The 26797-nt window shown below is 34.0% G+C and overlaps 4 protein-coding genes across 10 annotated transcripts; 1 reads left to right on the forward strand and 3 right to left on the reverse strand.

The window, feature by feature from the left end:
* Positions 1–4015: 4015 nt before the first annotated feature.
* On the forward strand, positions 4016–5837 carry LOC123199277 (cytochrome P450 84A1-like). Its single transcript, XM_044614175.1, has 2 exons — positions 4016–5001; positions 5083–5837. The coding sequence occupies exons 1-2, from the start codon at positions 4099–4101 to the stop codon at positions 5701–5703; spliced, it is 1524 nt and encodes a 507-aa protein (XP_044470110.1). The 5' UTR covers positions 4016–4098; the 3' UTR covers positions 5704–5837.
* A 2140-nt stretch (positions 5838–7977) lies between these two features.
* Positions 7978–11560, reverse strand: LOC123199279 (protein FMP32, mitochondrial-like). Of its 5 annotated transcripts, none has more exons than XM_044614178.1 (8): positions 11459–11560; positions 10794–11355; positions 10567–10698; positions 10340–10399; positions 8869–8945; positions 8710–8766; positions 8538–8604; positions 7978–8453 (listed from the first exon to the last, which is right to left on the reverse strand). In XM_044614178.1, exons 2-8 carry the CDS (start codon positions 11016–11018, stop codon positions 8334–8336), a joined length of 738 nt encoding a protein of 245 aa, XP_044470113.1. In that variant the 5' UTR covers positions 11019–11355; positions 11459–11560; the 3' UTR covers positions 7978–8333. The 5 variants fall into 5 exon arrangements, with proteins under 5 accessions (XP_044470113.1, XP_044470112.1, XP_044470115.1 ...); XM_044614177.1 differs by lacking the exon at positions 11459–11560 and having other exon boundaries at positions 10794–11100; positions 11213–11435; XM_044614180.1 differs by lacking the exon at positions 11459–11560 and having other exon boundaries at positions 10794–10892; positions 11213–11434.
* Positions 11561–12519: 959 nt separating this feature from the next.
* Positions 12520–16078, reverse strand: LOC123199711. The gene is made up of 5 exons (XM_044614762.1): positions 15767–16078; positions 14695–14897; positions 14522–14585; positions 13153–13225; positions 12520–13035 (listed from the first exon to the last, which is right to left on the reverse strand). Exons 1-5 carry the CDS (start codon positions 15966–15968, stop codon positions 12915–12917), a joined length of 663 nt encoding a protein of 220 aa, XP_044470697.1. The 5' UTR covers positions 15969–16078; the 3' UTR covers positions 12520–12914.
* Positions 16079–17573: 1495 nt separating this feature from the next.
* On the reverse strand, positions 17574–26320 carry LOC123199430 (transmembrane and coiled-coil domain-containing protein 4-like). Of its 3 annotated transcripts, none has more exons than XM_044614435.1 (15): positions 25932–26318; positions 24861–24942; positions 23462–23953; positions 22905–23070; positions 22643–22795; positions 21803–21900; positions 21533–21624; positions 20304–20374; positions 20074–20209; positions 19372–19431; positions 19196–19278; positions 19033–19109; positions 18843–18913; positions 18094–18151; positions 17574–17974 (listed from the first exon to the last, which is right to left on the reverse strand). In XM_044614435.1, exons 1-15 carry the CDS (start codon positions 26156–26158, stop codon positions 17852–17854), a joined length of 1989 nt encoding a protein of 662 aa, XP_044470370.1. In that variant the 5' UTR covers positions 26159–26318; the 3' UTR covers positions 17574–17851. The 3 variants fall into 3 exon arrangements, with proteins under 3 accessions (XP_044470370.1, XP_044470371.1, XP_044470373.1); XM_044614436.1 differs by having other exon boundaries at positions 24842–24942; positions 25932–26317; XM_044614438.1 differs by lacking the exons at positions 17574–17974; positions 18094–18151; positions 18843–18913; positions 19033–19109; positions 19196–19278 and having other exon boundaries at positions 19397–19431; positions 20042–20209; positions 25932–26320.
* Between the last annotated feature and the right edge of the window lie 477 nt (positions 26321–26797).

Here is a 26797-nt window from a genome sequence, read left to right on the forward strand (position 1 = left end):
TTTGAAAATTAGTCTTGAATGCTTCTCTTTAAAAGCGATAAGAAATATAAATTTTGACAGTATTCTTGTCGTTCTTACGTCCTATCCTAATATAATCACATATTATTATCTCCTTCCATTACAGGATTCAATATACTAAGATTTAAGTTATCTCTCTCTATGAAATTATTCAAACAACTCTTTCTCTTTTCTTGTAATTAAATACAAGATAATACACAGAGTAAAGGGAAAGTTCTTTGGTAATTCTTATTGTTACTGTATTGAAATTCTGTACAGTTGAATAACATAAAAATGAATGTAACTTTTTAAGCTGTGTACCAAATCACCTTGAAAAATTAGTTCAATTCATCAAAATTATCACTTCCTTGCACATTATTACACCTCTAATTCTACGTACTTCTCTTATTGTGCAGGTTTTACGCAATCACCATTAGGTGACAAATTATAAACACATATAACTCCAGAGAAAATGATTGATTTTGTCCTCAACCAATTGAGTCTTGTCCACTTTTCACAATTCACTGTTTAGCCTTTCTAATCCCAGTTTAATTCACCGAAAAACCTGGATGACCCCAAGTGTACAGGCTGATGATACCAAGTAGCAAATTATTATCTAGCTTGTGGTGGTCCATTTAATCTCAAAATTTTAACAATTAAGTCAGAAATGATCGAAATCCTTTTCAATCTAATAATAATTAAGCTTTAAGGCTTTAGGGTTTTATTTCCACTTCATTTTCAAGCTTTCACAAAGTGGCTTTCATATTGACATCACTCTAAATGGAATAAAAAAATATAGTGGTGGATATGTTTTATATATTAAAATTATTATGACGTTATAATGATGCTAAAACACGTAATCTAATCTCTATCTTACATATTAAGAATAATTTATTATTTATGTTTTACTTCAATGAAGATTGTTGAACAAAGGGCAGGGTATGTATGTGTTGTAGTTAATAAAGGAAACAATTAGCTTACCTAGAGAAAATACACACGGAAGTTGAGGTTACGTCAAACAGAGTTAATATTATTTAAATATTTTTTTCATTTATAAAAAATATTGTTATTAATAAATTGTTGTATATACAAGAGAAAAAAAAAATTTATATATTAAAATTTTTATTTTTGACAAAAACCCTATTTGATTTTTATTTATAAAACAAACCTTATCAAAATTCTTATTCACGAGAAAAATCCTATTAGGATTCTTATTTATAAAACAAACCCTAATTGAATTCTTATTCCTGGTGAAGAAAACCTTACTAGAATTTTTATTTCTAAAACACTTACTTTTATTATTAATTTTTATGAGAAATCTTAGAACAGTTTGTCATTGGTTAAGCTCAAATTACTTACATGCTTGAGAACGCTTCCTATTGCACCTTCACCCACTGACGAGGCAGTGAGACTTGTATGTGTTAGCATGATGCCTTACAGACGAAATGGTCATCAATTCCAAAAAACAAGAATTTAAATGCTAAAAACATTTTGAATGAAATGGTAAGATGAAATTGTCAACAGTTTTAATGCCTCACAATGACAATGACCCAGAAGAAACTAGTAAGGTGTGGCATCAAAATCCTCTTACCTTTTAGGCATAGAAGTGTAAAATTGCTTTCTCATCACATAATAACACATGAATCGTATTTATTGGTTAATATGAAAGCGTGCCGTATGCAGAAGGGTCAAGAATTAACTAATTAATCAGCAATTAAGTAGACATTAAGCACCCAAAATTATAATTATTGTATACAATAAAAAAACAACAAATATGACAAGTAGGTGGTATCTTATCCAATATTGTGTCTGAACGTTATAATATGGTGTCCAATTTTGGATGTCCTGATCATGTGTACATGACTTTATAATATTTTGATTTTAGTTGTGATGTATATTTACGTATAAACTAATCCATTAATAGTATTTGTTAAAAGTAGGAGTAGCATCAATCACCGTTTGAAAATTAAACTATATTGGCCGGTTTTACCAATTCAACTAAAAACTAGAGGTCAATTTGATCAAAGTGATGGATCAAACAGGGTAGGGACTATGAATCAGGATGAACTACTATTCATCTGTTCATGGTTTGATAGTTTTACCCCATATGTCAAGGTAAAAATAATCAAATTCTTTACAATAGTTTAAACTTGAACGTAACACTTTATCAATGAACATAGTGTGTATTTCATGAGATCTAATTTATTTTCAAGTAAATGTAATTCAGGTTTTATATTTAATAATTAAATAATCAAAATTATTTTGAATATTATTTTGAATATTTATTTAAACAATACTTTGGTCTGATTGTCCAATTTACCCAAACCAATCACTTTATGTCTAATCTAGTCTGACCTCATCCCATTTACCCCTACGCTAATGTAAGCACGATGTCAATGCAATTTTTTTAAGTTTATCTTTTGAATATTATAAGAAAATTTAAAAAATTTACACTTGGCGAGACTTGAATGCAATTCTTATCTATTGACAAAGTGCCTATGTCATAAGGTCAAATTCATTTTCAAGTAAATACAATTTAAAATTTATATTTAACGATTTAGAAATCAAAATTATTTTCAATATTTATTTTAACAGTGCATTGGTATGACCGTTGATTGATCCAAACCGGTCACTTCATCAAGGTAACACCTAATCCGAGTCTGAAAACATTGGCATCAATATTCAAAATTCATTTACTTCTTGTCTCTTTCGAGATTGAGGAAGATGGTTTTATGAAGTTTGGTGAATATGAAATAAAATGGTCGGAAAAGGCACAAGAGGAATGATTTTATTATCACTTCATTCTGCCAACCTCCCGAAAAGCTCCGCAGACCATTTATCCATCAGAACTTCTTATCAATTATATACATACATCTTAATCTTGGAGCAGCTCAGCAGTCCTAATTGCTTAAGTATTATGTTTTCCATCCAAAGTTTGGTCTAAAAACATTTTTTCCACTGCGTAGAATTAGTTATTATGTAGTGATACTGCACATGCAAATTAAGAATTTATATTCTATATTGTATCATTCATTCTTTTATTATCATCACATGCACAACTTTGGAGGTAAAGGTTGAGAGAGTTTGGATAGTTGAACAAGTTATATATAGGGGTGGATTCGATCCAAATCAAGTTTGGGGTTAAAAGTTATAATGTCTAGTTTAAGTTTAAACTCATTTGAGTTGATGTACAATATCATCAAAGATGACCGATAGGGTGAAAGTATCATTAAACGAGTTTAACTATATTATCGGTAAGATAAACAATATCAACGAATAAACATATATACCATTCGATTTCAAATTAAGTTATCAAGTTATAATTCCAGTTCAAAATCAAATTATTTAGATCAAGTCATAAACTAGATCTGAGCAAATATCAAATTGGATCCACCCCTATATATAACCAAACATAAATGATAAGAGTACAAACTCGTTCAAACTAATGTACAATGTCTCTAAATAATCATCAATAGAGTAAATAGTATTATTAAAAAGGTTAATAGTATTACTAATAAAATAAATAATGTTATAAAATAAATAAACAAATCAATTTTGAATTAAAACTTTAATTCAAAATCAAATTATTTAAACCAAACCGTGGATTCGAGCAGATTGTATTCAGCCCCATTTATTGGGCAGGCATACAAGATTGGAGCAGACAGTGTGAAAGTTTGATCAAGTCTTTGCAATTAGTTGCGTACTTAACTTTTACTCATTTAAGAACCGACCTGTGTTCATTATTATTTGACAAAATTGTAAAAGGAAAAAAAAAATCTAAGATATTGTTCCATACAATATAATTATATGTATAAATAATATATATAATTTTATGTATAAATAATAATATATTATTATATAATTAAATATTATTTTATTTATAATTTAAAATTATCAGATCTCTTGATAATATGTTATTGTTAGTATAAAAAATTATATGATATGCACATAATACTGTTCTGTTTATACTAGCTGTCCATGTCCATGCCTTCAAGTTGTATATAAGAATCCATAATATCATACCCAACTTAGCTACATTTTTGAGTTGCAAAACAAGAGCTACGTATATACTCTCTGATTCAAGTTCACCATTGGCGAACCATGGATTCCTTTTTTCAAGCTTTGGAACCTTTAACCACGGCCCTCTTGTTCATGGTTCCCTTACTTTTCTTGTTAGGTCTTGTCTTTCGTCGTAATAAGTTACCTTATCCACCAGGGCCTAAAGGGTGGCCGATTATCGGTAACATGTTGATGATGGACCAGTTAACTCACCGTGGCCTGGCGAAACTCGCTAAGCAATACGGTGGTTTGTTTCATATGCGTATGGGGTACTTGCACATGGTGGTTGTTTCAAATCCTGAAATGGCTCGCCAAGTTCTTCAAGTTCAGGATAACATTTTCTCTAATCGACCCGCCACCATAGCCATCGCTTATCTAACTTATGACAGAGCTGATATGGCGTTTGCTCACTACGGACCCTTTTGGAGACAGATGCGTAAGCTGTGTGTGATGAAACTTTTCAGCCGGAAAAGGGCTGAGTCATGGGAGTCAGTAAGAGATGAGGTTGATGCTCTTGTAAGATCCGTGGCTGAACACAATGGAAAGCCAGTGAACCTGGGGGAGTTGATTTTTTCACTCACTAGCAACATCACTTATCGGGCTGCTTTTGGGTTGAGTTCTTACGATGGCCAAGATGAATTCATCAGTATTTTGCAAGAGTTCTCCAAGCTGTTCGGCGCTTTTAACATTGCTGATTTCATCCCTTCGCTTGGCTGGCTTGATCCTCAAGGCCTCGACACCAGACTCGAAAAGGCTCGTCTGTCTCTTGACAAATTCATCGACAGGATCATCAACGACCACATCAAGGAAAGAAACCATCAAGCTGCAGCCGATATGGTAGACGATTTACTCGCTTTTTACAGTGAAGAAGCAAAAGTTGATGAATCAGAAGATCTACAAAATGCCATCAGACTCACCAGAGATAACATCAAAGCTATTATCATGGTAGGTGAATTTTATATTCAACAGTATAGATTTGTATATGTATCTATATATTAATAAGAACTTGGTATTATTTATATGCAGGATGTGATGTTTGGTGGGACAGAAACAGTGGCGTCGGCGATAGAATGGGCCCTGGCGGAGCTGATGAAAAGCCCGGAGGACTTAAAACTAGCTCAGCAAGAGCTTGCAGACGTTGTTGGATTGGAACGCCGAGTTGAAGAATCAGACTTGGATAATTTAACCTTCCTAAAATGCACAGTTAAAGAAACTTTAAGGCTTCACCCACCAATTCCCCTCCTCCTCCACGAGACCGCAGAAGACGCCGAGGTTTCCGGTTACCGTATTCCGGCCAGGTCACGTGTCATGATCAACGCCTGGGCTATCGGCAGGGACCCCGGCTCATGGGACGATCCAGATACTTTCAAGCCATCGAGGTTCTTGAAACAAGACATGCCTGATTTCAAAGGAAGCCACTTTGAGTTAATACCGTTCGGGTCGGGTCGGAGGTCGTGTCCGGGTATGCAACTCGGGTTATATGCGCTTGAATTGGCGGTGGCGAGTATGCTTCATTGTTTTACGTGGGAGTTGCCCGATGGGATGAAACCGAGTGAGCTCGATATGAGTGATGTGTTTGGACTCACAGCGCCCAGGGCCAGTCGACTCATCGCCGTACCCAGTAAGCGGGTTTTATGTCCTCTTTGAGAGTCCGATAAATCTAGATTCTCTTTTTCTGCCTGTGGATAAACAAGTTTTATTTGGAGCTTCTTGTAAAATCTCTTTTAGGTATGACATTTGAAATAATAATGGTAAAACAAATTATATTTTCTTTTTTTAAACCTTTGTTCGATTTCTATACCTATTCTATTCTATGTTACTCGAAACCTTTTTTTTCTTATTTTTTTGACCTATTCAGGAAAACACTATAAACCTAGTGTTTGTCTCACTACTACTGCGTTTGAGGAATTTTGAACCGTGACAACTGACATATCACAAAAGGAAGGCTTTCAGAGGCTCAGCATAGGTAAAGTAAAATGGAAGTGGGCTGTAGCTCTTAGCTCATACCAATCAAGGCTGATAAAGCCTAATTAATTTACTTGTCTGTCTCCATCTTTATTCATGGGGTCAAGAGGTGGTTCAAAGTCTTAGATTTTTTCCATCCATAATCAAATTGATGAACTATTTCAATATTATCAATTTAAAATAAATATTTGATTAAAAAGGAATGATTCTTAATATATATTTTTTACCTAATGAACTTGGGTTGTGTCATAATAATTTGAATTACAGTTAATCAATGTGTCATTGACATTATATAAAAAAAAATGGCTTATCTTATAATAACGGTAACATGATAATTTGACTAAATTGACTAAACAATTGAATCATGCCTTAGTACAATTCTCTTGATTCAACTATAAGTTGATTTGATATATTGTTTAGATTTTGAATTGTAACTCAATGTAATTCATCAAATTCAACTGCAAATTAATTTAGAGAATTGGTTTGTTTAATAAGATTAACACAAAGATTAAATCAAATCTAAATTGATTCGTCTAATTCAACCATAGGTTAATTCAATTTATTAATTAAATTTTGTTTAAATCTTGACTCAAATTAGAATAGTCATTTGTTTTAATCAGACCAATTCGGCCTACATCCAAACTTTAAAACACTACTTGCATAGAGTTAGGTGCAATGGGTGCACATTATCTTACATAATCAATATATCATTAATCAAGGAGATGGGGAGGTGGTTAGTGGTTTCTGGTCATTCAAAGAGTTGGGACTTGTAAGTATGCGGCCGACGGAAGTAGATGGGTATTCTATAATTTTAGGTGAGAAATAAAAGGACTTAAAGCCTTCCTCTTATGGTGATGTTACTTTGACAGGCACCTCCGCTTATCCAAATTTGTCTTCTCTCTCTCTCTCTCTCTCTTATTTTCAATCTTCAACAACACCTAAAGCCCTGTCTGTTTGTTGTTACACGTTGTGAACAGTGCGACAGATAAATTCGGCCATTGGCTGGGCCGCCCACACTCACCGGTTCCCACCCACCAAATCCAGTTACACCTTTGCCAGTTAAATCTTAACATCTGGAAAAGTAAAACAAAGTTCCAAGTTTAAGTTTTGGTGTTTTTGTCCATATTTGTCTGAGTTAATAGATATGATTATTTATTGTTGGCGGTAGGGGTGGATATCTGACCAAGGAAGCTCAACGGTCAGCTGAAAATCAAACTCGACCTGGTTGAACCGTTGAAAAAAAAATCACTGAAGAAAAGAGAAAATTCACCAACAAACCAATTATCTATGGCGGTGTAAACATGGACAGAGGGTTCAAGTCAATCCAAACCTAAGCTAAAATTTTTTTAACTCAAACTCAACCCATTCAAGCCTAACATTAATCCAAACTAAAGCAACCTCATATGAATCTATCCCCAGTTGGTGGTCATACATACTGGCTCAACCTATTTAATGCCATGGGTGATGATGTGACATTCTCTGCTGGAAGAGACCCCCATGGAGGTCCCTGTTATGCCATTTATGGCAAAAGCATTTTCAATGCAAATGGGCCTCTCCTGATAATGCGGGACCTCGTGTTCAGTATTAAACAAGGTCATGTCATCATGACATACTATTATGCTAAAGGTGTAAATCGAACCAAAACACTCATGGCTAGCTCATGTCAAGTCGAACTTAAATTGATTAATATCAAACCAAATTCAAGCTTGAGTTGTTCAAATTTGGTTGTCAAGCCAAGCTTAAGCTTGAGCCACTTGAGTTAGGCTCTTAAGCTGAGCTCGAGTTAACTATTAATCAGCTCAATAATGGCTACATTGAAAGTAAATTATCAATAAATCCATAAAAGTTATCAAATCTTAACTTACACCCTACACCCCTAATATTATTATCTACATATCACCATATGCTGCCACATGACCCCTTTAAATGTATGTGAAAGACTCATACACAGATCAGTTACATCACTGGAACCCAATTATTTCTGATAATGAAACTGGTAATATTCTCCAGATAACACAAAATAGAAATTCACCTAAAAACGCATAAGACTAGGCAGTTCACAGTCTCACATGATGACTGATACATTCCACCATTTTGAATCTCGAATTAGATTCCAAGGTTTCTCCATGATCAGGAATGAATATATAAATGATTACAAAGTACAAATTTGATGCAAGAGATACAGTAAATAAAGATCTTCTTGCCTCATTTCTTTTTCTAATGAATTTTTTTCATCATTAAATTGCAACAAAAAGTTAAGCTGTTCTTTTTTCCCCTTTTGGGTATTCCACCATTCTGTAATCGATATGTTTTCACATCAAGATACGAACTACAGCAAGACCAACAGCGGAGATGGAAACAAGAGTACCTATGCAGTATTTTATCACATCATATTTTGCTGCTTCCAACTGGGCCCTTAGTTCATGAATTTCCTGAAGATTATAAGAGAAAGGAGCAATCTCAAAAATTCAATTAACTAAGCAGAACTATTTCTCAATTTTGTTCACATGACTCACCCGATCAAGTTTGCTAGTAAGGTGAGAGGTTTCAGCATTCTGGTTTGCTAACTCATCTCTTATCCTCCTACATTTGATGTCACCAGAAGCAATAACATTGACAATGTCAGAGAGATTTAACTGAAAATGGAGCTATGGCATACAACGAAAGCACCAATCAAACTTTCCTTACCCTCTTTCAAGATTCAAATCCAACCGTTGCCCTGCAGTAACTTTGTCAATTTCATACCTACATCACAAACAAGATATTTGCACTATGAAGTGCCAAAGAAACCATAGAATTTTTCAGATGGTAAAATATAAACATAGCTCGCTTTTCTGTAAAACTGACCTCAATTCACTGCGCATCTTCTCTATATCATTACGAAGTTTTTCAGTTTCATGTTGCAGTAAGGCAAAATGATGGTCCTGAATTAAAAGGTTCTTCAGAAAATTATCCACAGAATTAAACAGGTGTGGAAAAGTTAAGTGGAGTCAACTCTATTCGTCATCATAAATAAGGATAGTTCAGATCCAAAAAGAGCTAACAAAGACAAAAGGGTTGTTTTTTTTTTTTTTTCACTTCACACTTTATATCATTTGGTAAGAACTGTTTGGTGAATTTATCTCAAAATAAGTAGAATTTCGAAAAAGATCAAACAACTGAAACTCTAATTCTAATTACATTTAAGATTTAAGAGGTAAGGCTGCAATATTTAATGTAGTTCTCAAAGGACACTTAATGAAAAAGCAACAAACCAAAAAAAAAAAAAAAAATACATGTCAAATGTGCCTCCAGCACTTTTCATTTTGACTCGAAGAGAGGAATTCTAACAGTCTGATATGTGATTCATAAGACATACACACCGAAAAAAGAAAACTAAGGTTTTCTCAAATATATCTCCAGCACCTCTAATTTTGAGTTCCAAGGTGAAACTCTCTAAACAATCATAAATATAATCTCATTAGTGCAAACATGCTGTAGTCTAGGAGTCTGTGAATGAACATAGTTTTAATAATGACGCTATCTTGAAAGGAGACCAGAAAATCATTGTAACTCCTCTTTTGCAACAACAAAGCATTTCAATTTCAAAGGACACAAAATTGACCAGATCACAGGCCTTCAGATTTCAAACAATGTCTATGCTGTCTAAACCAAAACTGAAAATTTTTATTTGTTTTGCATTCTACCCCAAACCACTTCTAAAACAAAGGAAAGGTCTGAGATAGAGTGTCAAGGGTATCAATTCTTGTTAATTTGCTTCATTCAAGGCTTCAAGCAAGTAGATTTTCTTTTAGAAAGTTTATCATCATTAAGGTGTGGTCTCTAATCATAAGTGATTATGATCAATCTAAAATATTCACCATTAAGAAAGGCAAGATGATAAACATAAAAAAAATAATCTCTGGGAAAATGTATATAAAATATAACTACAACAACTTCAACCACTAATGCTGTCGTAAACTGAAATGAGATAAATATTAAAATATGCATAATGAAACCCAAAAGCAACAGAAACTGGCAACAAAAAGACTTGCATAGGCAGAACACATAAAATCACAAGTGAAAACAAAATAAACATACAAACACTAATGCAATTACGTCAAGTGACCACAATGTTGGTCAAATAGATCTTAATCATCACAAAAATGGTAGCATCATTTGCAAGAACTATTTATCAAAAATATAAAACGAAAAGATATACTATTGAACCATGATAACAATCAGCTGTACAAAGGTAAATACAAAAATTACGATCACACCAAGACCTACTGGCCAAGCAGCTCTCCATATAAATCAAATAAAAAGAAAAAGTCAATACCTGCGAACTTTGAACTTGGGATTTGAATTGAGACAAATTGGATTCCTGAACCATTACACTCTACCGACAAATAAAACCACACATCCAGTCAGAAAGTTACACTACAAATAAAATAAAAAAAATTAAACTCATAATCCTAAAATGGCAAGCCATTCTATCATAAATTTCAATAGTCCATCAAAACCAACCTAGCATTAATAAAGTCCAATTATGCATACAAAGCTTACTTTCTGCATCTCTGCCTTTGAAACAACCGATTGAGACACATTTTCCAAGCTGTCATTCAAAACCTCAGTTATGGCAGCTGTTATTGCCTCCGCTTGCTTAGAGGGCACACCTTGCCCCTCCAATCTCCTAACCTAAAAACAGCATAACGCAATGAAAAATCATTAACACAAGGAAACAACCCACCAATAAAAGGCAGCAACAAATCCATTTCAATGAATTCAGTTACCAGTGCCAACGTGTCAACGAGAAACAACCTCCTTCCATTAGATGTCACCAGCTGAGAAATCTGCCTACAGTCGAACCTCTTACGCATTGAAGGCCATAACTGTACGGAAGAAAAATCCGAGGGTGGGGCCCTTTCAGAAGCACCAAATCCTCCGAATCTAATCACATTAATACCTGAATTGGTTCCCATCTGTCCCACACGCTTACAAGCCGCGGCAGCGGCCATTCGATTCGGCAAAGAATATAGAATTTAACGGATAATTTAAAGCCCTAGAATACGGTAATCCCAAATCTGGCTAAACAATATTCTAATTCGAAGACATAAACAGAAAAAAGGAAATATTATTGAAACGACACCGACTAAGTGATGACATAAATTACATATAGAATCAAATTGAAGAATCTGATTATTCAAAATACCTCAGAGACAGACAGCAATTGGCAACAAATTATTTGGATATTGAAGGCAAATAAAGAGTAATTGGATGCGCGTTCTGGTTGGCGACGACGACGGAGCGATGTTCGCGCCTTAGCGGTTGCTTCCTTCTTTGAAAAATCTGACGCTGAATTCAATTAGATAGATTATCGGAGCAAGTTAGTTTGCATCGTGAGAAACGTGCCTGAACAAACTTTGTAGCATTTTTAGAAAGAGTAAATTTTAGTTACCAGCCAAGATTTGAGGAAACTAATTTCCAAGGGCAGGATTTGAGTCCGGCCCAGCCTGAATATGGATTGATTCGAATTGTCAAAGAGATGACATTAGATGATCGTTACTGGGATGAATATTATCACCGGTGGAATAAATAATAGAATCAATGGGTTGAAAAATGTCACCGACAGAATAAACAATATTATTGAAAAAATATTTAAATTAATTTCAAACCAATTATCAAACTAAAACTTTAACTCAAATTGAATCTAATATCAAATTTAGCAAAATTATTTCGATTTTGATTCACTCCTACTTTTTCCTCTAAAATTTAAAAACTAAAAAATAAAGATAAAAATATTATTTTTCTTCCAAAAAAATTCACCAAACTATCATATCACATTTACCTAGCCCGCTCTAGCTATTCTTGTGTAGAAATCATATCGAGTTGTATGATTTCAATGCAATTGCACACAAAAAAAAAAAATGATCAAACCAAAATTCCATCAAACAAAATGTTATACAACAAAATCATACCTCGGATGTGATTTCAATAGTCAAATCCAACTACATTAGTAATAACCTCATTTAAATGTAAAATGATAATTAAAAAACAAAATAATTAAAAATATTATAATATGTTTTAATTTTAATTCGAAAGGTATAAATTATTTTTCGCGAGGGGAAATATAAAATACTCTTTAAAAAAAGGTATTCAAAAGCCAAAAACTAGCAATAATACTTTATAAACAAATGGTGAATATAAACGACACAAACAAACTAATACATTATACATTATCACATATTCATATCATCATTTAATTAAATAATATAATTATAATAATATATCAATTTGTTTATATCTTTTAGTACCCACATTTTGTTTGTATAATTAAAAAGCTATGTGATTAAATAATGGCAATACTAAATACTAAGTTGAAAATTAATTATTTCTATCATTATATGTAGTAACATTATATAACATAGAGTCAAGTTTTTGTCACATGTAAAAGATGTATGAATTGAACTCCTATTTTACATTATGACGGCAAAGACCATTACCATATATGGCCATATATAGTCTTGAAGCCATCTCAAAAATAAATTTATGGGGAAGAAGGGAGGGTAACAATTCATCTTGTACAAGAGAGAACACCATCAAGTAAAGCTATAATTAGACAACCAAAGGTGGTAAATATTACTTTTACTAATGAAACCTCTGTTAGTTGTCACCTCTTCCTACCTAGGTCAACAACTACAACAAACCATAGACACGAATAAGCTGAATCAACTCATCTCTCTCGCGTTTGCATCGGTTATTTATTCCGCAAAGAAGGAAGCAGAGGCAATGGGTGTCGAGCAAGGAACAAACATGAACCAAATATTGAACAAGCATAAATTTATGATGATGCTAATCCTGCTTCTTGGCCACTTTTTTATGCACTGTTTCTTACACACAAGGATGGGCAAACCTTACTTAGGTCGCTTCCGATACGGGTACATAATATCCTCAACACCCTCTTTTACGTAGTTCCCCACTCTCCGCATGTTCTTTGCCACTCCTGATGCAACCAGGTTTGCATTCCTTGTAAACCTGCAGTGTAGAACCAAAAGCAGAAATATAGCCTTCATGTAATTAGTCCATCAATACAAATTCTAGAAACTTAAAAAGTTGGGTTAAAATTATTAATTTCTCAAATAATTTGCTTGCCTGTTCAGGAAGTTTTCTCCTGATTGATGAGCTGGCTTATTATGCACGCGAGATTGAGGGCGTTCATGCATATCTTCAACCAAAAAAAAAAATCCCAAAAAGAAAGTAGATTATAACAAATGAAAAGGTCCCTAATGAACATTTCCTCACCCCCGAAGTAAAAAACCTTCTGCATTCTATTACAAAGTACTAGACTGTTGATTCAAATAGCAAATGGGACATGAGAATATAATCAAAACTTCACCAAGAGAACTATAACAATACTAACCAAAATAGGGAGACCATATAAACCACCACCTTCAGAGATTCATCAAGAACTACTTCATAATTTCAAGAGCGTCCCGGGTTTCAAATTTAGATGTAATACTTTCGTTGTATGGTTATTTTCCTTGCAAATCTTTTTATGTCTTAATGTAATCCTCTTTCCCCTTTATCAGTATATTATCTTAATTCCACTGAGGTTTTAGTTAATATATAAATACACTAAAATCTTCAAAAACAATGCTAGTCCCTGCATGTTAGAAAAGGCATTAAAGAGGATGTGTGCTGACCGTAGACTAAGCACCTACAACCACTACTATTAACAAGGCCATTTGCATGCGGCAAATGCTAGTCATTTATACTACTTATACCAAATAGACATACCCTAAATTGTGCATTTATGAATGCACATGATCATGGATACCCACATGATCTCACCTACCCGCATATTCACAACAAACACACAAAATCAAGAAAGAAAGGATTTTAGAAAATCAAAAAAATGAAACAAATTTGAATCATTCAGGAGACGAAATAACTGTATATATATTCACCACATATCTCAGGCTTAGATTTCTTACAACTCTCTCAGGTTTAAACCAATAGCCATTGCGTTCAAAAGTTCAAACCCCAATCTGCATGGACAAGTGATGGCCTTCGCCAAACAGGGAGGTTAGGGTCTGGAAAAAATCATATTTCTCTTGAATTTACAAGAACCAAAAAAGGTATTATAAAATGGTAGGTTAATCTAATAAAGTTCACATTGAATCATTTGCTTTTATTTTAATTTGGCATACCACAAAAAGTGTAATTCCGAGTAGATTGTCCATCTGACTTTTCTCCCCCTTATGGAAATATTTTCTTTCATTTGTCTATGCCATAATGAAGAAATGGGGGTCCAGAATTCCACAATTTTAAATAGATTAATATTGTTCTATATTAATTATAGTTTTAAAGCGAATCACTAATTAAATCAATTGTGTTCATTGCATTGTTGTATTTCAACAAAAGTGGACACAATGAGCAACAAGAGCAAGACTACATTAAACTGAAGAAATAGAAAAATAATAAATCACAAAAAAACTGTAAACTAAGACAATTCCCTCACCTTCTCTATCGTGAGCACGAGCAGGAGTAGGAGAAGGAGCAGGAGCTTTTCTATCCACTAGAAGCTGCGGTAACTCATACAAGTCAGACAGCATATGTTGGCAATAAAAAGATAGTTAAAAACATAAATAGCCGAACACAATATAAGCAAATCACAAGGCAAAAGAACTTAACCTCCAGGCCAAAACAGACAGGCAATTGTCTTCTTGTCACTCCCTTATCAGTTGAAACATCATTCACATTTGGTAGCATATCAGTTGAAACCGCATTTACATTTTTGTATACAGAGTAACCAACACAAGCATAATAGAAATCTATAAGCACACGCCCATCCTCGGAAGCTTCAAGCTCAGAGTGTCGGATAACATAGTTGGGTACTGGCAAATAAAGCTGAATTAGAATGTGCAATGAAATAAACAGAAAATACAACATCCAGAAAAGATGTTAACCTTGAAATCATACAATTATTCATCTAGCACTCGATTTATTCGAAGGTTAAAATTCCTTTAAAATATGAAAAGGAATCTGATAGGATTCTACCTGCAAATTCAATCAAACACACCAAAACACACAAACAGATGGCCAAAGGATAAGAGAAACTCTGGTTTTATTTATCAACTAGCAGGAGCATCCCACTATATACGCTCAACTTCTTCAATCAGCACAATAAAGAGAACAAAATTGGAATTCAAAAATGGATAGTTCCGGCAATCCAATGAGCCGGAGACCTCCCTAGCATCCAACTAACAAAACAAAAATCCCCTCTGACTAACCAACCGCTTTCTAATTAAACCCCCACTCATGTCTCTCTCTTTCTTTCGATCTGCCGCTTCCAGGTTGCTTCCTCACCTTTTTCATGCGTCTTCCAAAACCCTTACAGCCCTCATCATTTTATCCTTGTCACGTGTTACTTTCTTTCTCCTAGCATGCACCTTGAGAGCAGCGGCAGAACCAAGGGGGTGAAAGGGAGACAGCTGATCCCCCTAAATTTAAAAATTTTTTTAGTTTAGTCCGAGTAAAATATCAATATAACTCTTTTCACCACTTTTTTCATTGTTCATCCTCAACTCTCCTAATTTTTATTAGTTTTATTTCTGGGTTCAAAAATGCTTGAGAGGTCTAACAGAATCAAATTTACAAGCTCTTAACTATGATCGAGCAAGTTTCAAACCATTACACATGTAAAGCAAATTGGAAAATGTAAAGGAGATTGAAAGCTGAAAAGGTGAAAGAGAAATGAGTAGACCTTGAGGAAGAGCACGAGGGATGCCAATGCAACGAGGGTTTCGATGATGGGATTTGAGAGAGGAAGAGTAAAAAAGATATCCCTTACAAGATTTCCCCTTCACGAGTTTTTCAACAAGATCAATTTTTTGTTGTTTTTGTTGTTGTTGTTGTTGTTGTTGCTGTTCGTCGTCTGCTTTTTCTTCTTCTTTAGTCGTATCCATACTCCTTTGCTTGATCAGTCCTCTGTCTGTTTCGCCCTCAGCAGAGGAGGACTCACCTCCGAATCCAAATGCTATCCTATGATATGATAGAACTCGCTTCGACGTCGTTTCGTTCTTGATTCATTCATTAAAATTCACTACATGGGATTGGATTGCCAATCTTACCATGAGAAAGTTTATAGCGAGGCGGATTCAAACCGCTCCGGCTGGACTGTTTGGTTGACGTTTGGTTTGGATAATATTTTATTACTAAAATATAAAGATTACCTTGAAAATAGATTACTTAGAAGATTATTGGGTATAAATATTACTATGTTTGATAAAATTTAGTATGTATAAATAATTATTATATTTGGTTAAAGGTAATAAAAGATTACTAGTAAATTATTTTACTTAAATGTTCTTGAATATAATTATTTTTAAATATTTTTTATATTATTTATCATATTCATTAAAAATAAATTTATTTTTATCTCAAAAAATTAATAAATTATAATAAAATTAAAATTACCTTAGTAATATTTAAATCTCTAAAGTGAAAGTGGTAATATGATTACTGACAAACTAAACAAGAGAATAAAAAATAGATTACCGAGATAATCTTTGATAACTTGAACCAAACATCCTTTTATTGTTTCCTTGGACGATTTTTTTTTTTTAATTACCGGCTCTTCTTATTCTCGTATATTACTGTTTATCAATTTGAGAAGCGGAATTCAAATTCAAATTAATCATTCTAAATTCAAAATTAACCCATTCTAATTCTTATTGGAACTAGACTCAATTGAAATCCACAACAAATTTAGTATTTTCATTATTGTTTTGGGCATTAGCTTTATTAAAATAATATAAAATTACACTTGGAAAAAAATAACCTGATTTTGTTTTTTTTAATTTTATTTTAAGCATTGAATTCTCATAATAAATTGAAAAAACTAAAATCTCAAATTTTTTGTTATAAAACAATTACACTTTTAATATTTTCTATTAAAAATACTTAACAAAACACTGTTTTATTCTATTTTAAAAGTAAGATCGATAGTTTAATAGAAAAAAATATAAAAGTTTATTTCCTTCCATAAGAAAATTTGTTAATTTATTGGCTTCAACAATCCTAATTTAACATAAAATTTTAGTTCTAATCCGATTCAAATTTTGAAAGTCGAGGACCTTTGACCCAATTAAAAGTTTGGTCTGGATTTTCCGAATTGACTAATTATCAAACTAGAAAAGCAATATTGTATAGATAATATTTATTTATAATATGATAGTGTTGTCCATACATTGCTAGGACATAGATTCGAGTCGTAACATAATTTTAAAAAAAAAAAATTACACAAAGCATGCTAAAGTCAACATGCCCTTGAAACCACCGTGATAACGGTGGATTTACTGAATACTGGCACTGTTTATCTGGTTGGACCCAATCCAATGATTAATACCATCAGGCTGCTCACCCAAATTGGACTAACCATCAGGTCCCAATAAAGCCGGTCCGACTAAATGATCTAGTTGGATTTTCATAACCATAAAAAGGAGAAAGATTCCATACTAATGTTACCGTGATCTTTCACCTGAGAATCAAAGATCTGTAGCCTCTACAAATGGGTTAACTCACTCTTGATGATACAGAAACTTGTACATAATTCTTCAATGATTTCAATTTTGTCAAGGCCTCATAGTTTTATTTATAATAATTTACAATGAGCTTCTGGGCATGGCAAGCTATTACTGAACTTGCACAATCAATATGTGAAACTCATACCAGAAGACGCATTAATGGTATGAAGCAGAACAATAAAACAATATACACCCAATTTTGAATATTCAAAACTAAGTGCACCTAAAATTACTTGAAGCATAAACTGTATTTGCAGGAAACCCTACTTTTTGTCAATGTTGCTTCTAAAAACAGGAAAATAAGTATCCAGTTCAAGCTGATCCAGTACCTGCTGAGTTGCCCATAGATAGGAAGAGTGCCCTTCGATGAGATGGGTTACATCAACCTAAAGAGTTAAAAGCATATTCATTAGTATGGCTAAAATGTCAGCCATATAGATTGGAAGCAATCTGAACAATCAAACTCATGGGAGGAAAGAGTTGCGCAAAAGCGGAAACAACTTACATTCTCAATCCCAGGAACATCAATCGCTTGAATTCCGGCTAATCCTTGTGAAAGTAGACTGTTTGAACAAATTTGTTAGTTTCTCCATAAGTAAATCAGTTGAAAACTATAACTTTCCTTTCCTCTAATAAATTAACTAATTGTTTCCTTATGAGGAAACAAAGCTTCAACAAGGGTTGCAAATGGCCTGAGTCGAGCTTGGTGTTATTTAGCTCGATGAACTTGCAAGCTCAACAAATCTTATATCTACACCACTAAAATCTTATTCTCTGATTTTAAATATGGGAGTAACTAATAAACATAGAAATTATAGTGTTTAAATGTAATTTCTCGTGCCGAGCTTGAGTCCTCACTTTCATTCCTAAGCTTAAGCTCAAGTTGGCAACACTCGAATTCACCAAGTTCAAGTTCAAGCTCGAGCTCACAGCTACTCTATCAAATTGAGCTCAAGCCAAACAATATTCGGTTCAACTCATTAGCATCCCTAGCTTCAACCTACTATTGATCAGAATTGCAAATTGGAAACCAAAGATACTTTTTTACCAGACTCAATTGCGCAATTTGTTTTGATTCAGAAAACACCCAATAAATTTCTAGGATCTGAACAAGAACCTCCCGGAAAATAGCAATAAAGTAAACATACAAAAGACTATCACATTACTATCTAGATTGCCGCTCCCAATTATCCAGTAAGTCCTACCAATTACTAACCACACATTTTCTCTCAGTGCATTGTTCATCATGCATACCTTGTGCGGAAGGCAACTCCAAGCATCCAATCATTCGTGGAATAAGCATTAACAAATCTTCCGGCCACCATCTGCAAAACAGTAGGAATTAACATAGAACAACCAAGAAATAATGTATATGGTGTAATGATATATATCCATGCAAAGAAATTGCTTTGAATATGTTTTTTATAACAAAAACTGCAATTACCTTTCTTACAGCTTCCCAGTTCTGATCTTTAATTGAGATGGGTGCTCCAAGAAGAACAACCCGTTCTACAATTCCAGCTGACCAACATTAAGAGCAAATGCATCAGGATCATGCTACCTAATCAATCTCTCATGAAGTACAATTAGTGCTATTTATTTATTACCATTGCGTTCAGTCTCGGACAAACATTCAAGACACTTAAATATTACACGTGCTCCAAGTGAGTAACCTATAAGGGTCACAGGCCTGGAACAGTTGCCAAAAGACAGAGAAATCAAAGAAGTTAATAGAAATTTCAAGGCACTGAACTCTGGTACCAATATCTTTTGGTCAGCATACCTGTTTCCTTGCAGTCCTTTCAGCAACACCTCAGCTAGCAGCCTCCCTGCTTTGTCTGACCTAGAAAATAGCAGGAAAAACAAATTTTGACTACTTACAAGCAACACTACAAGAAAAAACTGGTAACAACCTATCCAGTACTAAGTTTCCTCGGTAGCTTGACATACATATCAGCAAAAGTCCATCTAGAATGCACAGTTAATATGTTTAGGCAGCCTGATAAATGGAACTTACATCCTAGAATAGGAAGTTATATAGCAACAACCAACCCAGTACTAAGTTATATCCCGATAAATGACATTCTCCAAAACATTATTCTTGAAAACTGAAGGCAGTCCCTGTATTTTCATTAGCTATTTAGTTTATTATTCCATAAGACAATGAAAAATTTTAAAGCTTAAACATGATGGCATTAAAATTCAAGATTTGTCCTAAAATGTTCTGTACAATTCAACATTACATCAAAATATTTATTATGTAAACATGCAAAGTTACTCTCAACTGCTTAACATTCTTCATTACTTCTAGAATAATTTTTTTACCAGGTCCTGAATACTTCTACATTTCTACAACAGAAAGTCAGAAGGATAAACAACAAACCCATGACACTGCAAAAATTGCAATTAAACAAGATGGAAGGATAAACAATTTTCCCCTTCTTCCCACGTACATATTCAGCTTACAGTCAAGACAAGAGATAACCTGTCCACAGCAACAGTCCATTTGCTATCTATAAGATCAGCAGCGTAAACTAAAGTTGCTGGCCAAGCTAATGCTGCTATAAGTGAGCTTAATACAGTCATCATTGCGCCTTGCTTCATTAATGCCAAAGCTAAGTCTACAGCAGTGGAAGCAATCTTGAAATCATAAAATAATTGTTCACAATTGCATTAATGACAAGATAATGGCAAAAAAGTGTTCCAAGCAATTACTTGAGGTAAGCCAATCCTGAATTGCAGTGCTCACAGCAATTAGATTTTTGGACTCCCACTGCAGTGCATACCTAAAAATTTATTGGGGTCAGTAGATATGCATTTTTCAAATCCATTTCTGAGCTTCAAAAACTATGAGCATACATTTTGAAATAAAAGAGCTATCAAACAGATCAATTAGAATAAAATAAAGGAAATACAAGACAGATTCAAAATGTCAAGAAGTTTATCTAACCAGGTAACTTCAATACCATGCTTACAAAAAAGAATGTTACTTAGATTCACCAACTTGAGCCGTAGTAGTTAGCATTAGATGCTAATTAAACCCAACCCATTTCTAAGAAATATTCAACTTCAAATCTTTCATTATTTTAAAGGTTCGAAATGGTAAGGAAATTTGTTTATGGGAGGATAAATGGTAAGAGGGTTTTAGCTTGAATCAATGTTGCCCTTTCTTTATAGAGTGGCCCTTAATAGAATGGTATCACTATTTACACCTCTTGATTCTTGTTCCCCACATGAATGCTATAACTTAAACTTCCAAAGGAATTAGATGCGGTTCCATTAATGAGTCCAGAGGAGACAAAAGAGTATGGAAGCTTGACTCTTCAGGCTATTTACTTGCAAACACTACTCTAAGATGTTGAGTAAAGAAAATCCTCCACTTGATTTCAAACAGTTCAACTCTAAGGTGAACAACATAAAAGGATTTTTGAAGCCAATAGAGGAAGAAATCAGGGTTTACTGGGACAAGATCAAAGTTACTGTCATCTCTTTTGGCTTCTGTCTCAAAAGACTTTGAAAAAGCATCTATTGCCTTATTTGTCTTATATGGCTTTGAGCTGGGAGTTGATTATGGTTCTACTCTTGGGTCTGTTCAAGCATTATAAATTTTTCCTTGACAAATATATATTGCAAAAAATATTAATGAAAATAAAGGAATCAGATTCCCTTATCCAATTAAAGGCAGAAACTTTCACTTTATTTGTGGACAATGAACTATCTTGTGCGCCTGGATGCTTTACTCTCTTCAAATGATAGCACACTCCAATAAGAAAATCAACAGTTCCAATTAAGTAAATGCAAGAAACAATATGCCAGAGCCCAGTGGAAATAACTAAATACATAAAATGTGAAAGAATCAATTAATTTCTGGTATAATTAACTTGGAAAAAGAAAACTGACAAGTAGAAATTTCCAGCAAGTGGAAGGTGGTATAGAGTCCATACCTCTCCATATTGTCACGTTTTCCTTCCCAAGGCCTGGTAAAATCCTCCTCATGAAAAACTAATCCAGAGACCATAATTTCAACTGCTAGCCGCTGACAAATAAGTAGAATTACCACTTAAGTTCAGAATAATCAATTAAATATATACAAATACCATTGCTGAAAGGAAAGGAGGGTTAAGAGAGAGAAAGAGTTCATAAAATGAGAAAAAGATCATAAAATAAATACAATTAATAGATTATCCCCAAAAAAGGTGGATGCAGAAACTCACGCCTTGATTATTGTTTTCTCCAATAGGTTTGAATTCAAATTCATCAACGCTTCCAGTTCTCCTAGCCATTTTATACCCCGTAAGTCCAGCTCCAGCAGCTGGTGGCAATATGCAGAACAATAAGCAAATAAATTTTTCATCACAAATAACTCATTTTCCACACAGAGACAGAGGCGGAAATAAAAAAATTTTCATTATAAAAAGAGGGAAAAGATTGCCACACCATTTTCTACGACATAGAAGGAAGTAGACATGTGAATGACGATAGATTTGCATTCTCTCCGTTAAAATCCAATAAAATGTATAAAAGATGATATATAAATTTCTGTCTAAATAATCATGAAATAATCTATCAAATCTATAAAAGAATTTATTATATATAACCATACACTGCAAAGAATTGTCATTTAACATGCACCAGGCCTTAAATAGGTAACGGAAAAACCCCTTGAGAGCACAAATGGAAAGAAAATCAAGCATATCTTGAACTTGTCCATAACAGTGTGGGTCTCCAATTGGTTGAGTATATTCTTGGAGGAGCAAGAATTTAAGGGATCTATTCCTCATATCAATTGTGGCAGAGGAATTTAATCCATGTTTGTCAACAAGGAAAGATGTGGTACTGTGTGTAAGACACCATGCAATAAGTCAAACACAAATTAAACATGTGCCCAATTGTAAACTTATGTTTTCAACATCCATAGATGACCGACTTTTTGCAAATACATATGCAGTGAATGTGTCAAACATATTTGTTTTTCCTTGTAGAGAAAATAAAATGATAACGTGCCCGAGCAGATTCTAGAAGATGCTTGTTAAGACATGTAATCAATAACTCACCTCCAAATGATGCAGCAACGGCAACAGAACCAACAACAGTTCCAGCAGCACTAGCAACTGCAGCAAACCCACTTGCTCCGATTACAGGGATGAGAGTGCCTAATGTTGGAGCTAAAGCACCAAATCCAGCAGCAATTGCTGGAGCAGCTAATCCTGTTTAACAAAAAGATGTGAAGTGAAATGTCCACAATGTCAAAGCTATGAGAAAATTGTTTGGTGTAAAAATTACAACACTTTTTGAAATTTACAGATATTCAAATACCTCCAGTTATTGCCATCAAGGTTCCCCCAGTTAATGCAGCTGCACCAATTATACCACCACGCTTCCATTTAGCCCATTTGCTTTTTGGTGAACTACTTTCTTCCTTTGATTCTTCAGCTTTTCTTAAAGCCATTGCTGAGCAAGCGACCATCATCTCTATGGCCTCCTAGAATATAGAAGTTCCATTAATAAGAAGAATACATAGATCACAATCTTTCAATTTAAAATCAGTAGACATCCTGAAGCACCCATGCAGTGGAAAAAAGAAAAGTGTGTATAACTTCCAGAGAGATAAAACAACTAGATAAAGAAGGGCAAGCAACTGAGAAACATGTGCATAAAATGTAGTATAATATCTTTCTGCATGTTTTAGAGTGCTGAAACCTTTTTCTTATTAAACATAAATATGGACAGCTGACATGAAAATAAATTAATATAATTACTGTAATGATCAAAAGTCATGCTATCAATATTGTTGGTATCAATAGTGGGAGAATTTGATAAACAGATAGTGTAAAAACTGTATGGCACCTGATAAGGATGACTAGCATGCATACCATTTTTATCCAATTGATATTAAGCCACGCTGCCAACAGTCGAAGAGCCACACGATGTCGAGCATCATAACCCTTTCTTCGCTGGTTAATTTTTTTGCTATCGTCAGGTGCGTCTGCCAGACAAGCTGACAGAAGTTCATATAGAACTGTAACTTTCCTCTGATAACCAAGGTTTGTTCCCCCTTCAATGGGTCTCTCATCAACATTACTGCCAGAACTAATAGGAGCACCTTTGGACATATTACTTTCTGAATCTTTCTGAGTGGTCATGTGCTTATTTACTGATTCAGAGACCGACTGCATTTCAGCAGCAGAACATTTCTCACGACATTCAACTTCATATTGTTGATGTTTCTCTTTCTTGGACTCAGAAGATTCAGAATTTGTCTCTAGGCTGCATGCTGTAACATCAACAGCTTTTGCCAAGGCTAATTCCTCATCTGAACTCTGGGAAGAACTATCATCACTTTCTACTGAAAGCAATCTCAAAAACTGTGACAAGATTTATATTCATTGTAGTTAATCAAGATAAGACACAACTAAAATTTTAAGCATGGGCATTAAAGAATCTAAGAAAAAGATGATGGGTAGGGAGAGAAAGGAAAAAACAAAAAGGCAGTAAATTACTGGAAACACTATCCGATTCCTCAAAGCTATAATGTAAACCTTTCACTAATTGAGAGCAAAGGCTATGTTGAGTTCTTTATTTCTATTAAGGAGTATTTGGTTCAAAGTAATAAAAAATTACTCCAATAATCTATTTTTTATTAAAGACTTTGTTTATCAGATAATAAAATATTTTAATAATCTTCTATTACCGATGATAATGTGATAGGTAATATAAAGAGTAATCTAATTATTACCTCCACCTTAAGTATTAAAATATTACTAAAGCATTAATTTTGTTACAATTCTATCCATACTTATTAATTTTTTAAGATAAAAATACCATCATTTTCAATTAATACAACAAGTAACATGAAGAATATTATATAATAATTATACCTAATAACTTTAGGACATTTAAGTAAAATAATATCTTAATATTCTTTTTTATTACATCCAATTAAACATAATAATTATTTAAACTTACTAATTTTTATCAAATAGAGTACTAATTTATATCTAATAATCTTTTAGGTAATTTATCACTGTAGTAATCTTTTGTTTTTTATAATAAAATATTACCCAAACCAAACGCACCCTTAAAACTACATATAACTAGTTTGGTCACAACTTAACCAACAAACTTATTTTAAACATACAGTTCTCTTTCTAAACCATTAAACTGGATATATTAACACCTCAAATTGCATAACAAGCACCATGACCCCGTTAAAAGGAAAAGCCTTGATAGCTTTCTGTGGAACAGAAATATACATGAGACATAAGAACATACAGCTCCAACATGATGCTGAGCAGGACAAGATCCAGCTGTTTCCTCAAGTCCAAGCCATGCTGCTGAATCAATCTCCAGAAATCTGTTCAAAACAAGGTTAACAAAAAACTTGAAAATAGAAGAAACTACTTCTAAACTAACATTTATACAAGGACTAAAGATAATTGGTTATCAATCTATGCTATAAACAATCACAACTCCTTGTGCTATAAGCTCTAAATGGTTAGACAAGATTAAGTTTCAACTAAATGCCAAATGTAGATTGCCCATGAATACTCCTTATGCACAAAACTGTAGACCACGCACTTAAATTAAAACAGAGACCAGTTTTATATGAAGACCACTGTGAATAAGTACACTGCATCTAAACCGTTGGTGCAAATTCCTGCACATGGCAGGCTACTTAAAGTTGCCAGTCCACTTTGGCCTTTGTTGACCTCATAGTTTTGTCTTTAAAAGGGACCTAGCAAAGAAGAGGGAGAAAATGAGTTTATATTAACCCAAAGCCCTCAGCTCCTGTTCAATGGGGAATTTTGGCACCAAAATAAGCAGTATGGGTCCTAAATAAGAAAATTTCAGGCATTAAACCTTATGTTAATTATTTCCCCAAACTTCTGTCAATGACAAAATGAACATTAAGGTACTAACTGACACAATGATCAATAATCAATGCACTGTCGATGGAGAATTTTGGCACCAAAATAAGCAGTATGGGTCCTAAATAAGAAAATTTCAGGCATGAAACCTTATGTTAATTATTTCCCCAAACTTCTGTCCATGACAAAATGAACATTAAGGTACTAACTGACACAATGATCAATAATCAATACACTGTCGATTTTAAAACCAATTAATCAATGATATTATCAATCTTTTCAAATGGCAGCTGAGTCAATGCAAATTAGCACAATTTGAGCTCCCAGAAATTGACCAAACTCAAATGCATTAACAGAACTAAAAATATAGAACTAGTGTATCAGTTCCAATTCCACTACCCGTAATGATTTTTAAAGAGATTATCAATTACAATAAATCATAGTCCTCCAAACAATCATAAACAACCGAAATCACCTGAAAACGGGGCGGAGCAGACCCGACTTTTCATGGACCCAAAGTTCAGGGTCTTCGGAGACCGAGTCACTGCTACTGCTACAACTGCTTCGGTCCTCAGATAAATCTTCTTCCGTGGACAAGCCCAACGGGCGAGTCTGGTGGATCTGCGCCTGGTGGAGAGCAATAGCGAATAGTGCACCGGCTGCATACCGGTGCGTGGGCGAGAGATACGACGTCGTTGACATCAACAAATGTATGAATTATGACAAATCAAACATTTTTATTTTATTTTTGTGATTTATTTATAATTCAATAGTCAAAATTGGGTTTCATAATTTGTACAGGACAGCAGTGCAGTCCTTCAAATTTTGCAACGCTGTACCAGGGAAGCTCTGGAATCAATGTAGGCCTCAGTCCTAATTTTCTATTTGGAAAAGGCGAGGCCGTTCAAGTCAAAAACGACCATCGACCACGTCGTATTACAGATTTTATTTGAATCCGTCCACAGGTTGAATCACTATATATATATTTTTTAACGGCCAAACGACTATGTCCCCCCCAAGGTTTGATGTTTTCTCAAGTTTTCATCCTTTAACTATAGAAATACTAAACACTCACTCATGACTGGTTAGATTTAACAAAACTCTAACGGTAGTAAATTTAATCTCATTTTCCCCCCTAAAAGTTTAAAAACTAACATTTTTTTTCCTTAAGCTAAGTTTGAAAAAATTGCATTTCCCCTCCTAGGGTTTATTTCCAAACCCTTTCACTTTCTCCGACGCCATCACTGACCGTTTACCCCTCCCGACGGTTTCTCTTCCACCTCTGACCCCCCTCAACTCTTGCACTACGTATCCGACGCAGAAAGAAGTCGAGATCGATCG

Source organism: Mangifera indica, chromosome 16 (assembly GCF_011075055.1).
Source record: "Mangifera indica cultivar Alphonso chromosome 16, CATAS_Mindica_2.1, whole genome shotgun sequence".
Classification (NCBI taxonomy): domain Eukaryota; kingdom Viridiplantae; phylum Streptophyta; class Magnoliopsida; order Sapindales; family Anacardiaceae; genus Mangifera; species Mangifera indica.

Coding starts and splice junctions, on each gene's coding strand:
- LOC123199277 (XM_044614175.1), top strand. CDS start 4,099: ATGGATTCCTTTTTTCAAGCTTTGGAACCTTTAACCACGGCCCTCTTG. Junction 5,002..5,082: donor ACATCAAAGCTATTATCATG/GTAGGTGAATTT, acceptor ATTTATATGCAG/GATGTGATGTTTGGTGGGAC.
- LOC123199279 (XM_044614178.1), bottom strand. CDS start 11,018: ATGGCCGCTGCCGCGGCTTGTAAGCGTGTGGGACAGATGGGAACCAAT. Junction 10,400..10,566: donor CAAAGGCAGAGATGCAGAAA/GTAAGCTTTGTA, acceptor ATTTGTCGGTAG/AGTGTAATGGTTCAGGAATC. Junction 8,767..8,868: donor AAGATGCGCAGTGAATTGAG/GTCAGTTTTACA, acceptor TTTGTGATGTAG/GTATGAAATTGACAAAGTTA.
- LOC123199711 (XM_044614762.1), bottom strand. CDS start 15,968: ATGGATACGACTAAAGAAGAAGAAAAAGCAGACGACGAACAGCAACAA. Junction 14,586..14,694: donor CTGTCTGTTTTGGCCTGGAG/GTTAAGTTCTTT, acceptor GAGTTACCGCAG/CTTCTAGTGGATAGAAAAGC. Junction 13,226..14,521: donor TCGTGCTCACGATAGAGAAG/GTGAGGGAATTG, acceptor TTTTGGTTGAAG/ATATGCATGAACGCCCTCAA.
- LOC123199430 (XM_044614435.1), bottom strand. CDS start 26,158: ATGTCAACGACGTCGTATCTCTCGCCCACGCACCGGTATGCAGCCGGT. Junction 23,071..23,461: donor ATATCAATTGGATAAAAATG/GTATGCATGCTA, acceptor TCTATATTCTAG/GAGGCCATAGAGATGATGGT. Junction 19,110..19,195: donor GTCCGAGACTGAACGCAATG/GTAATAAATAAA, acceptor AATGTTGGTCAG/CTGGAATTGTAGAACGGGTT.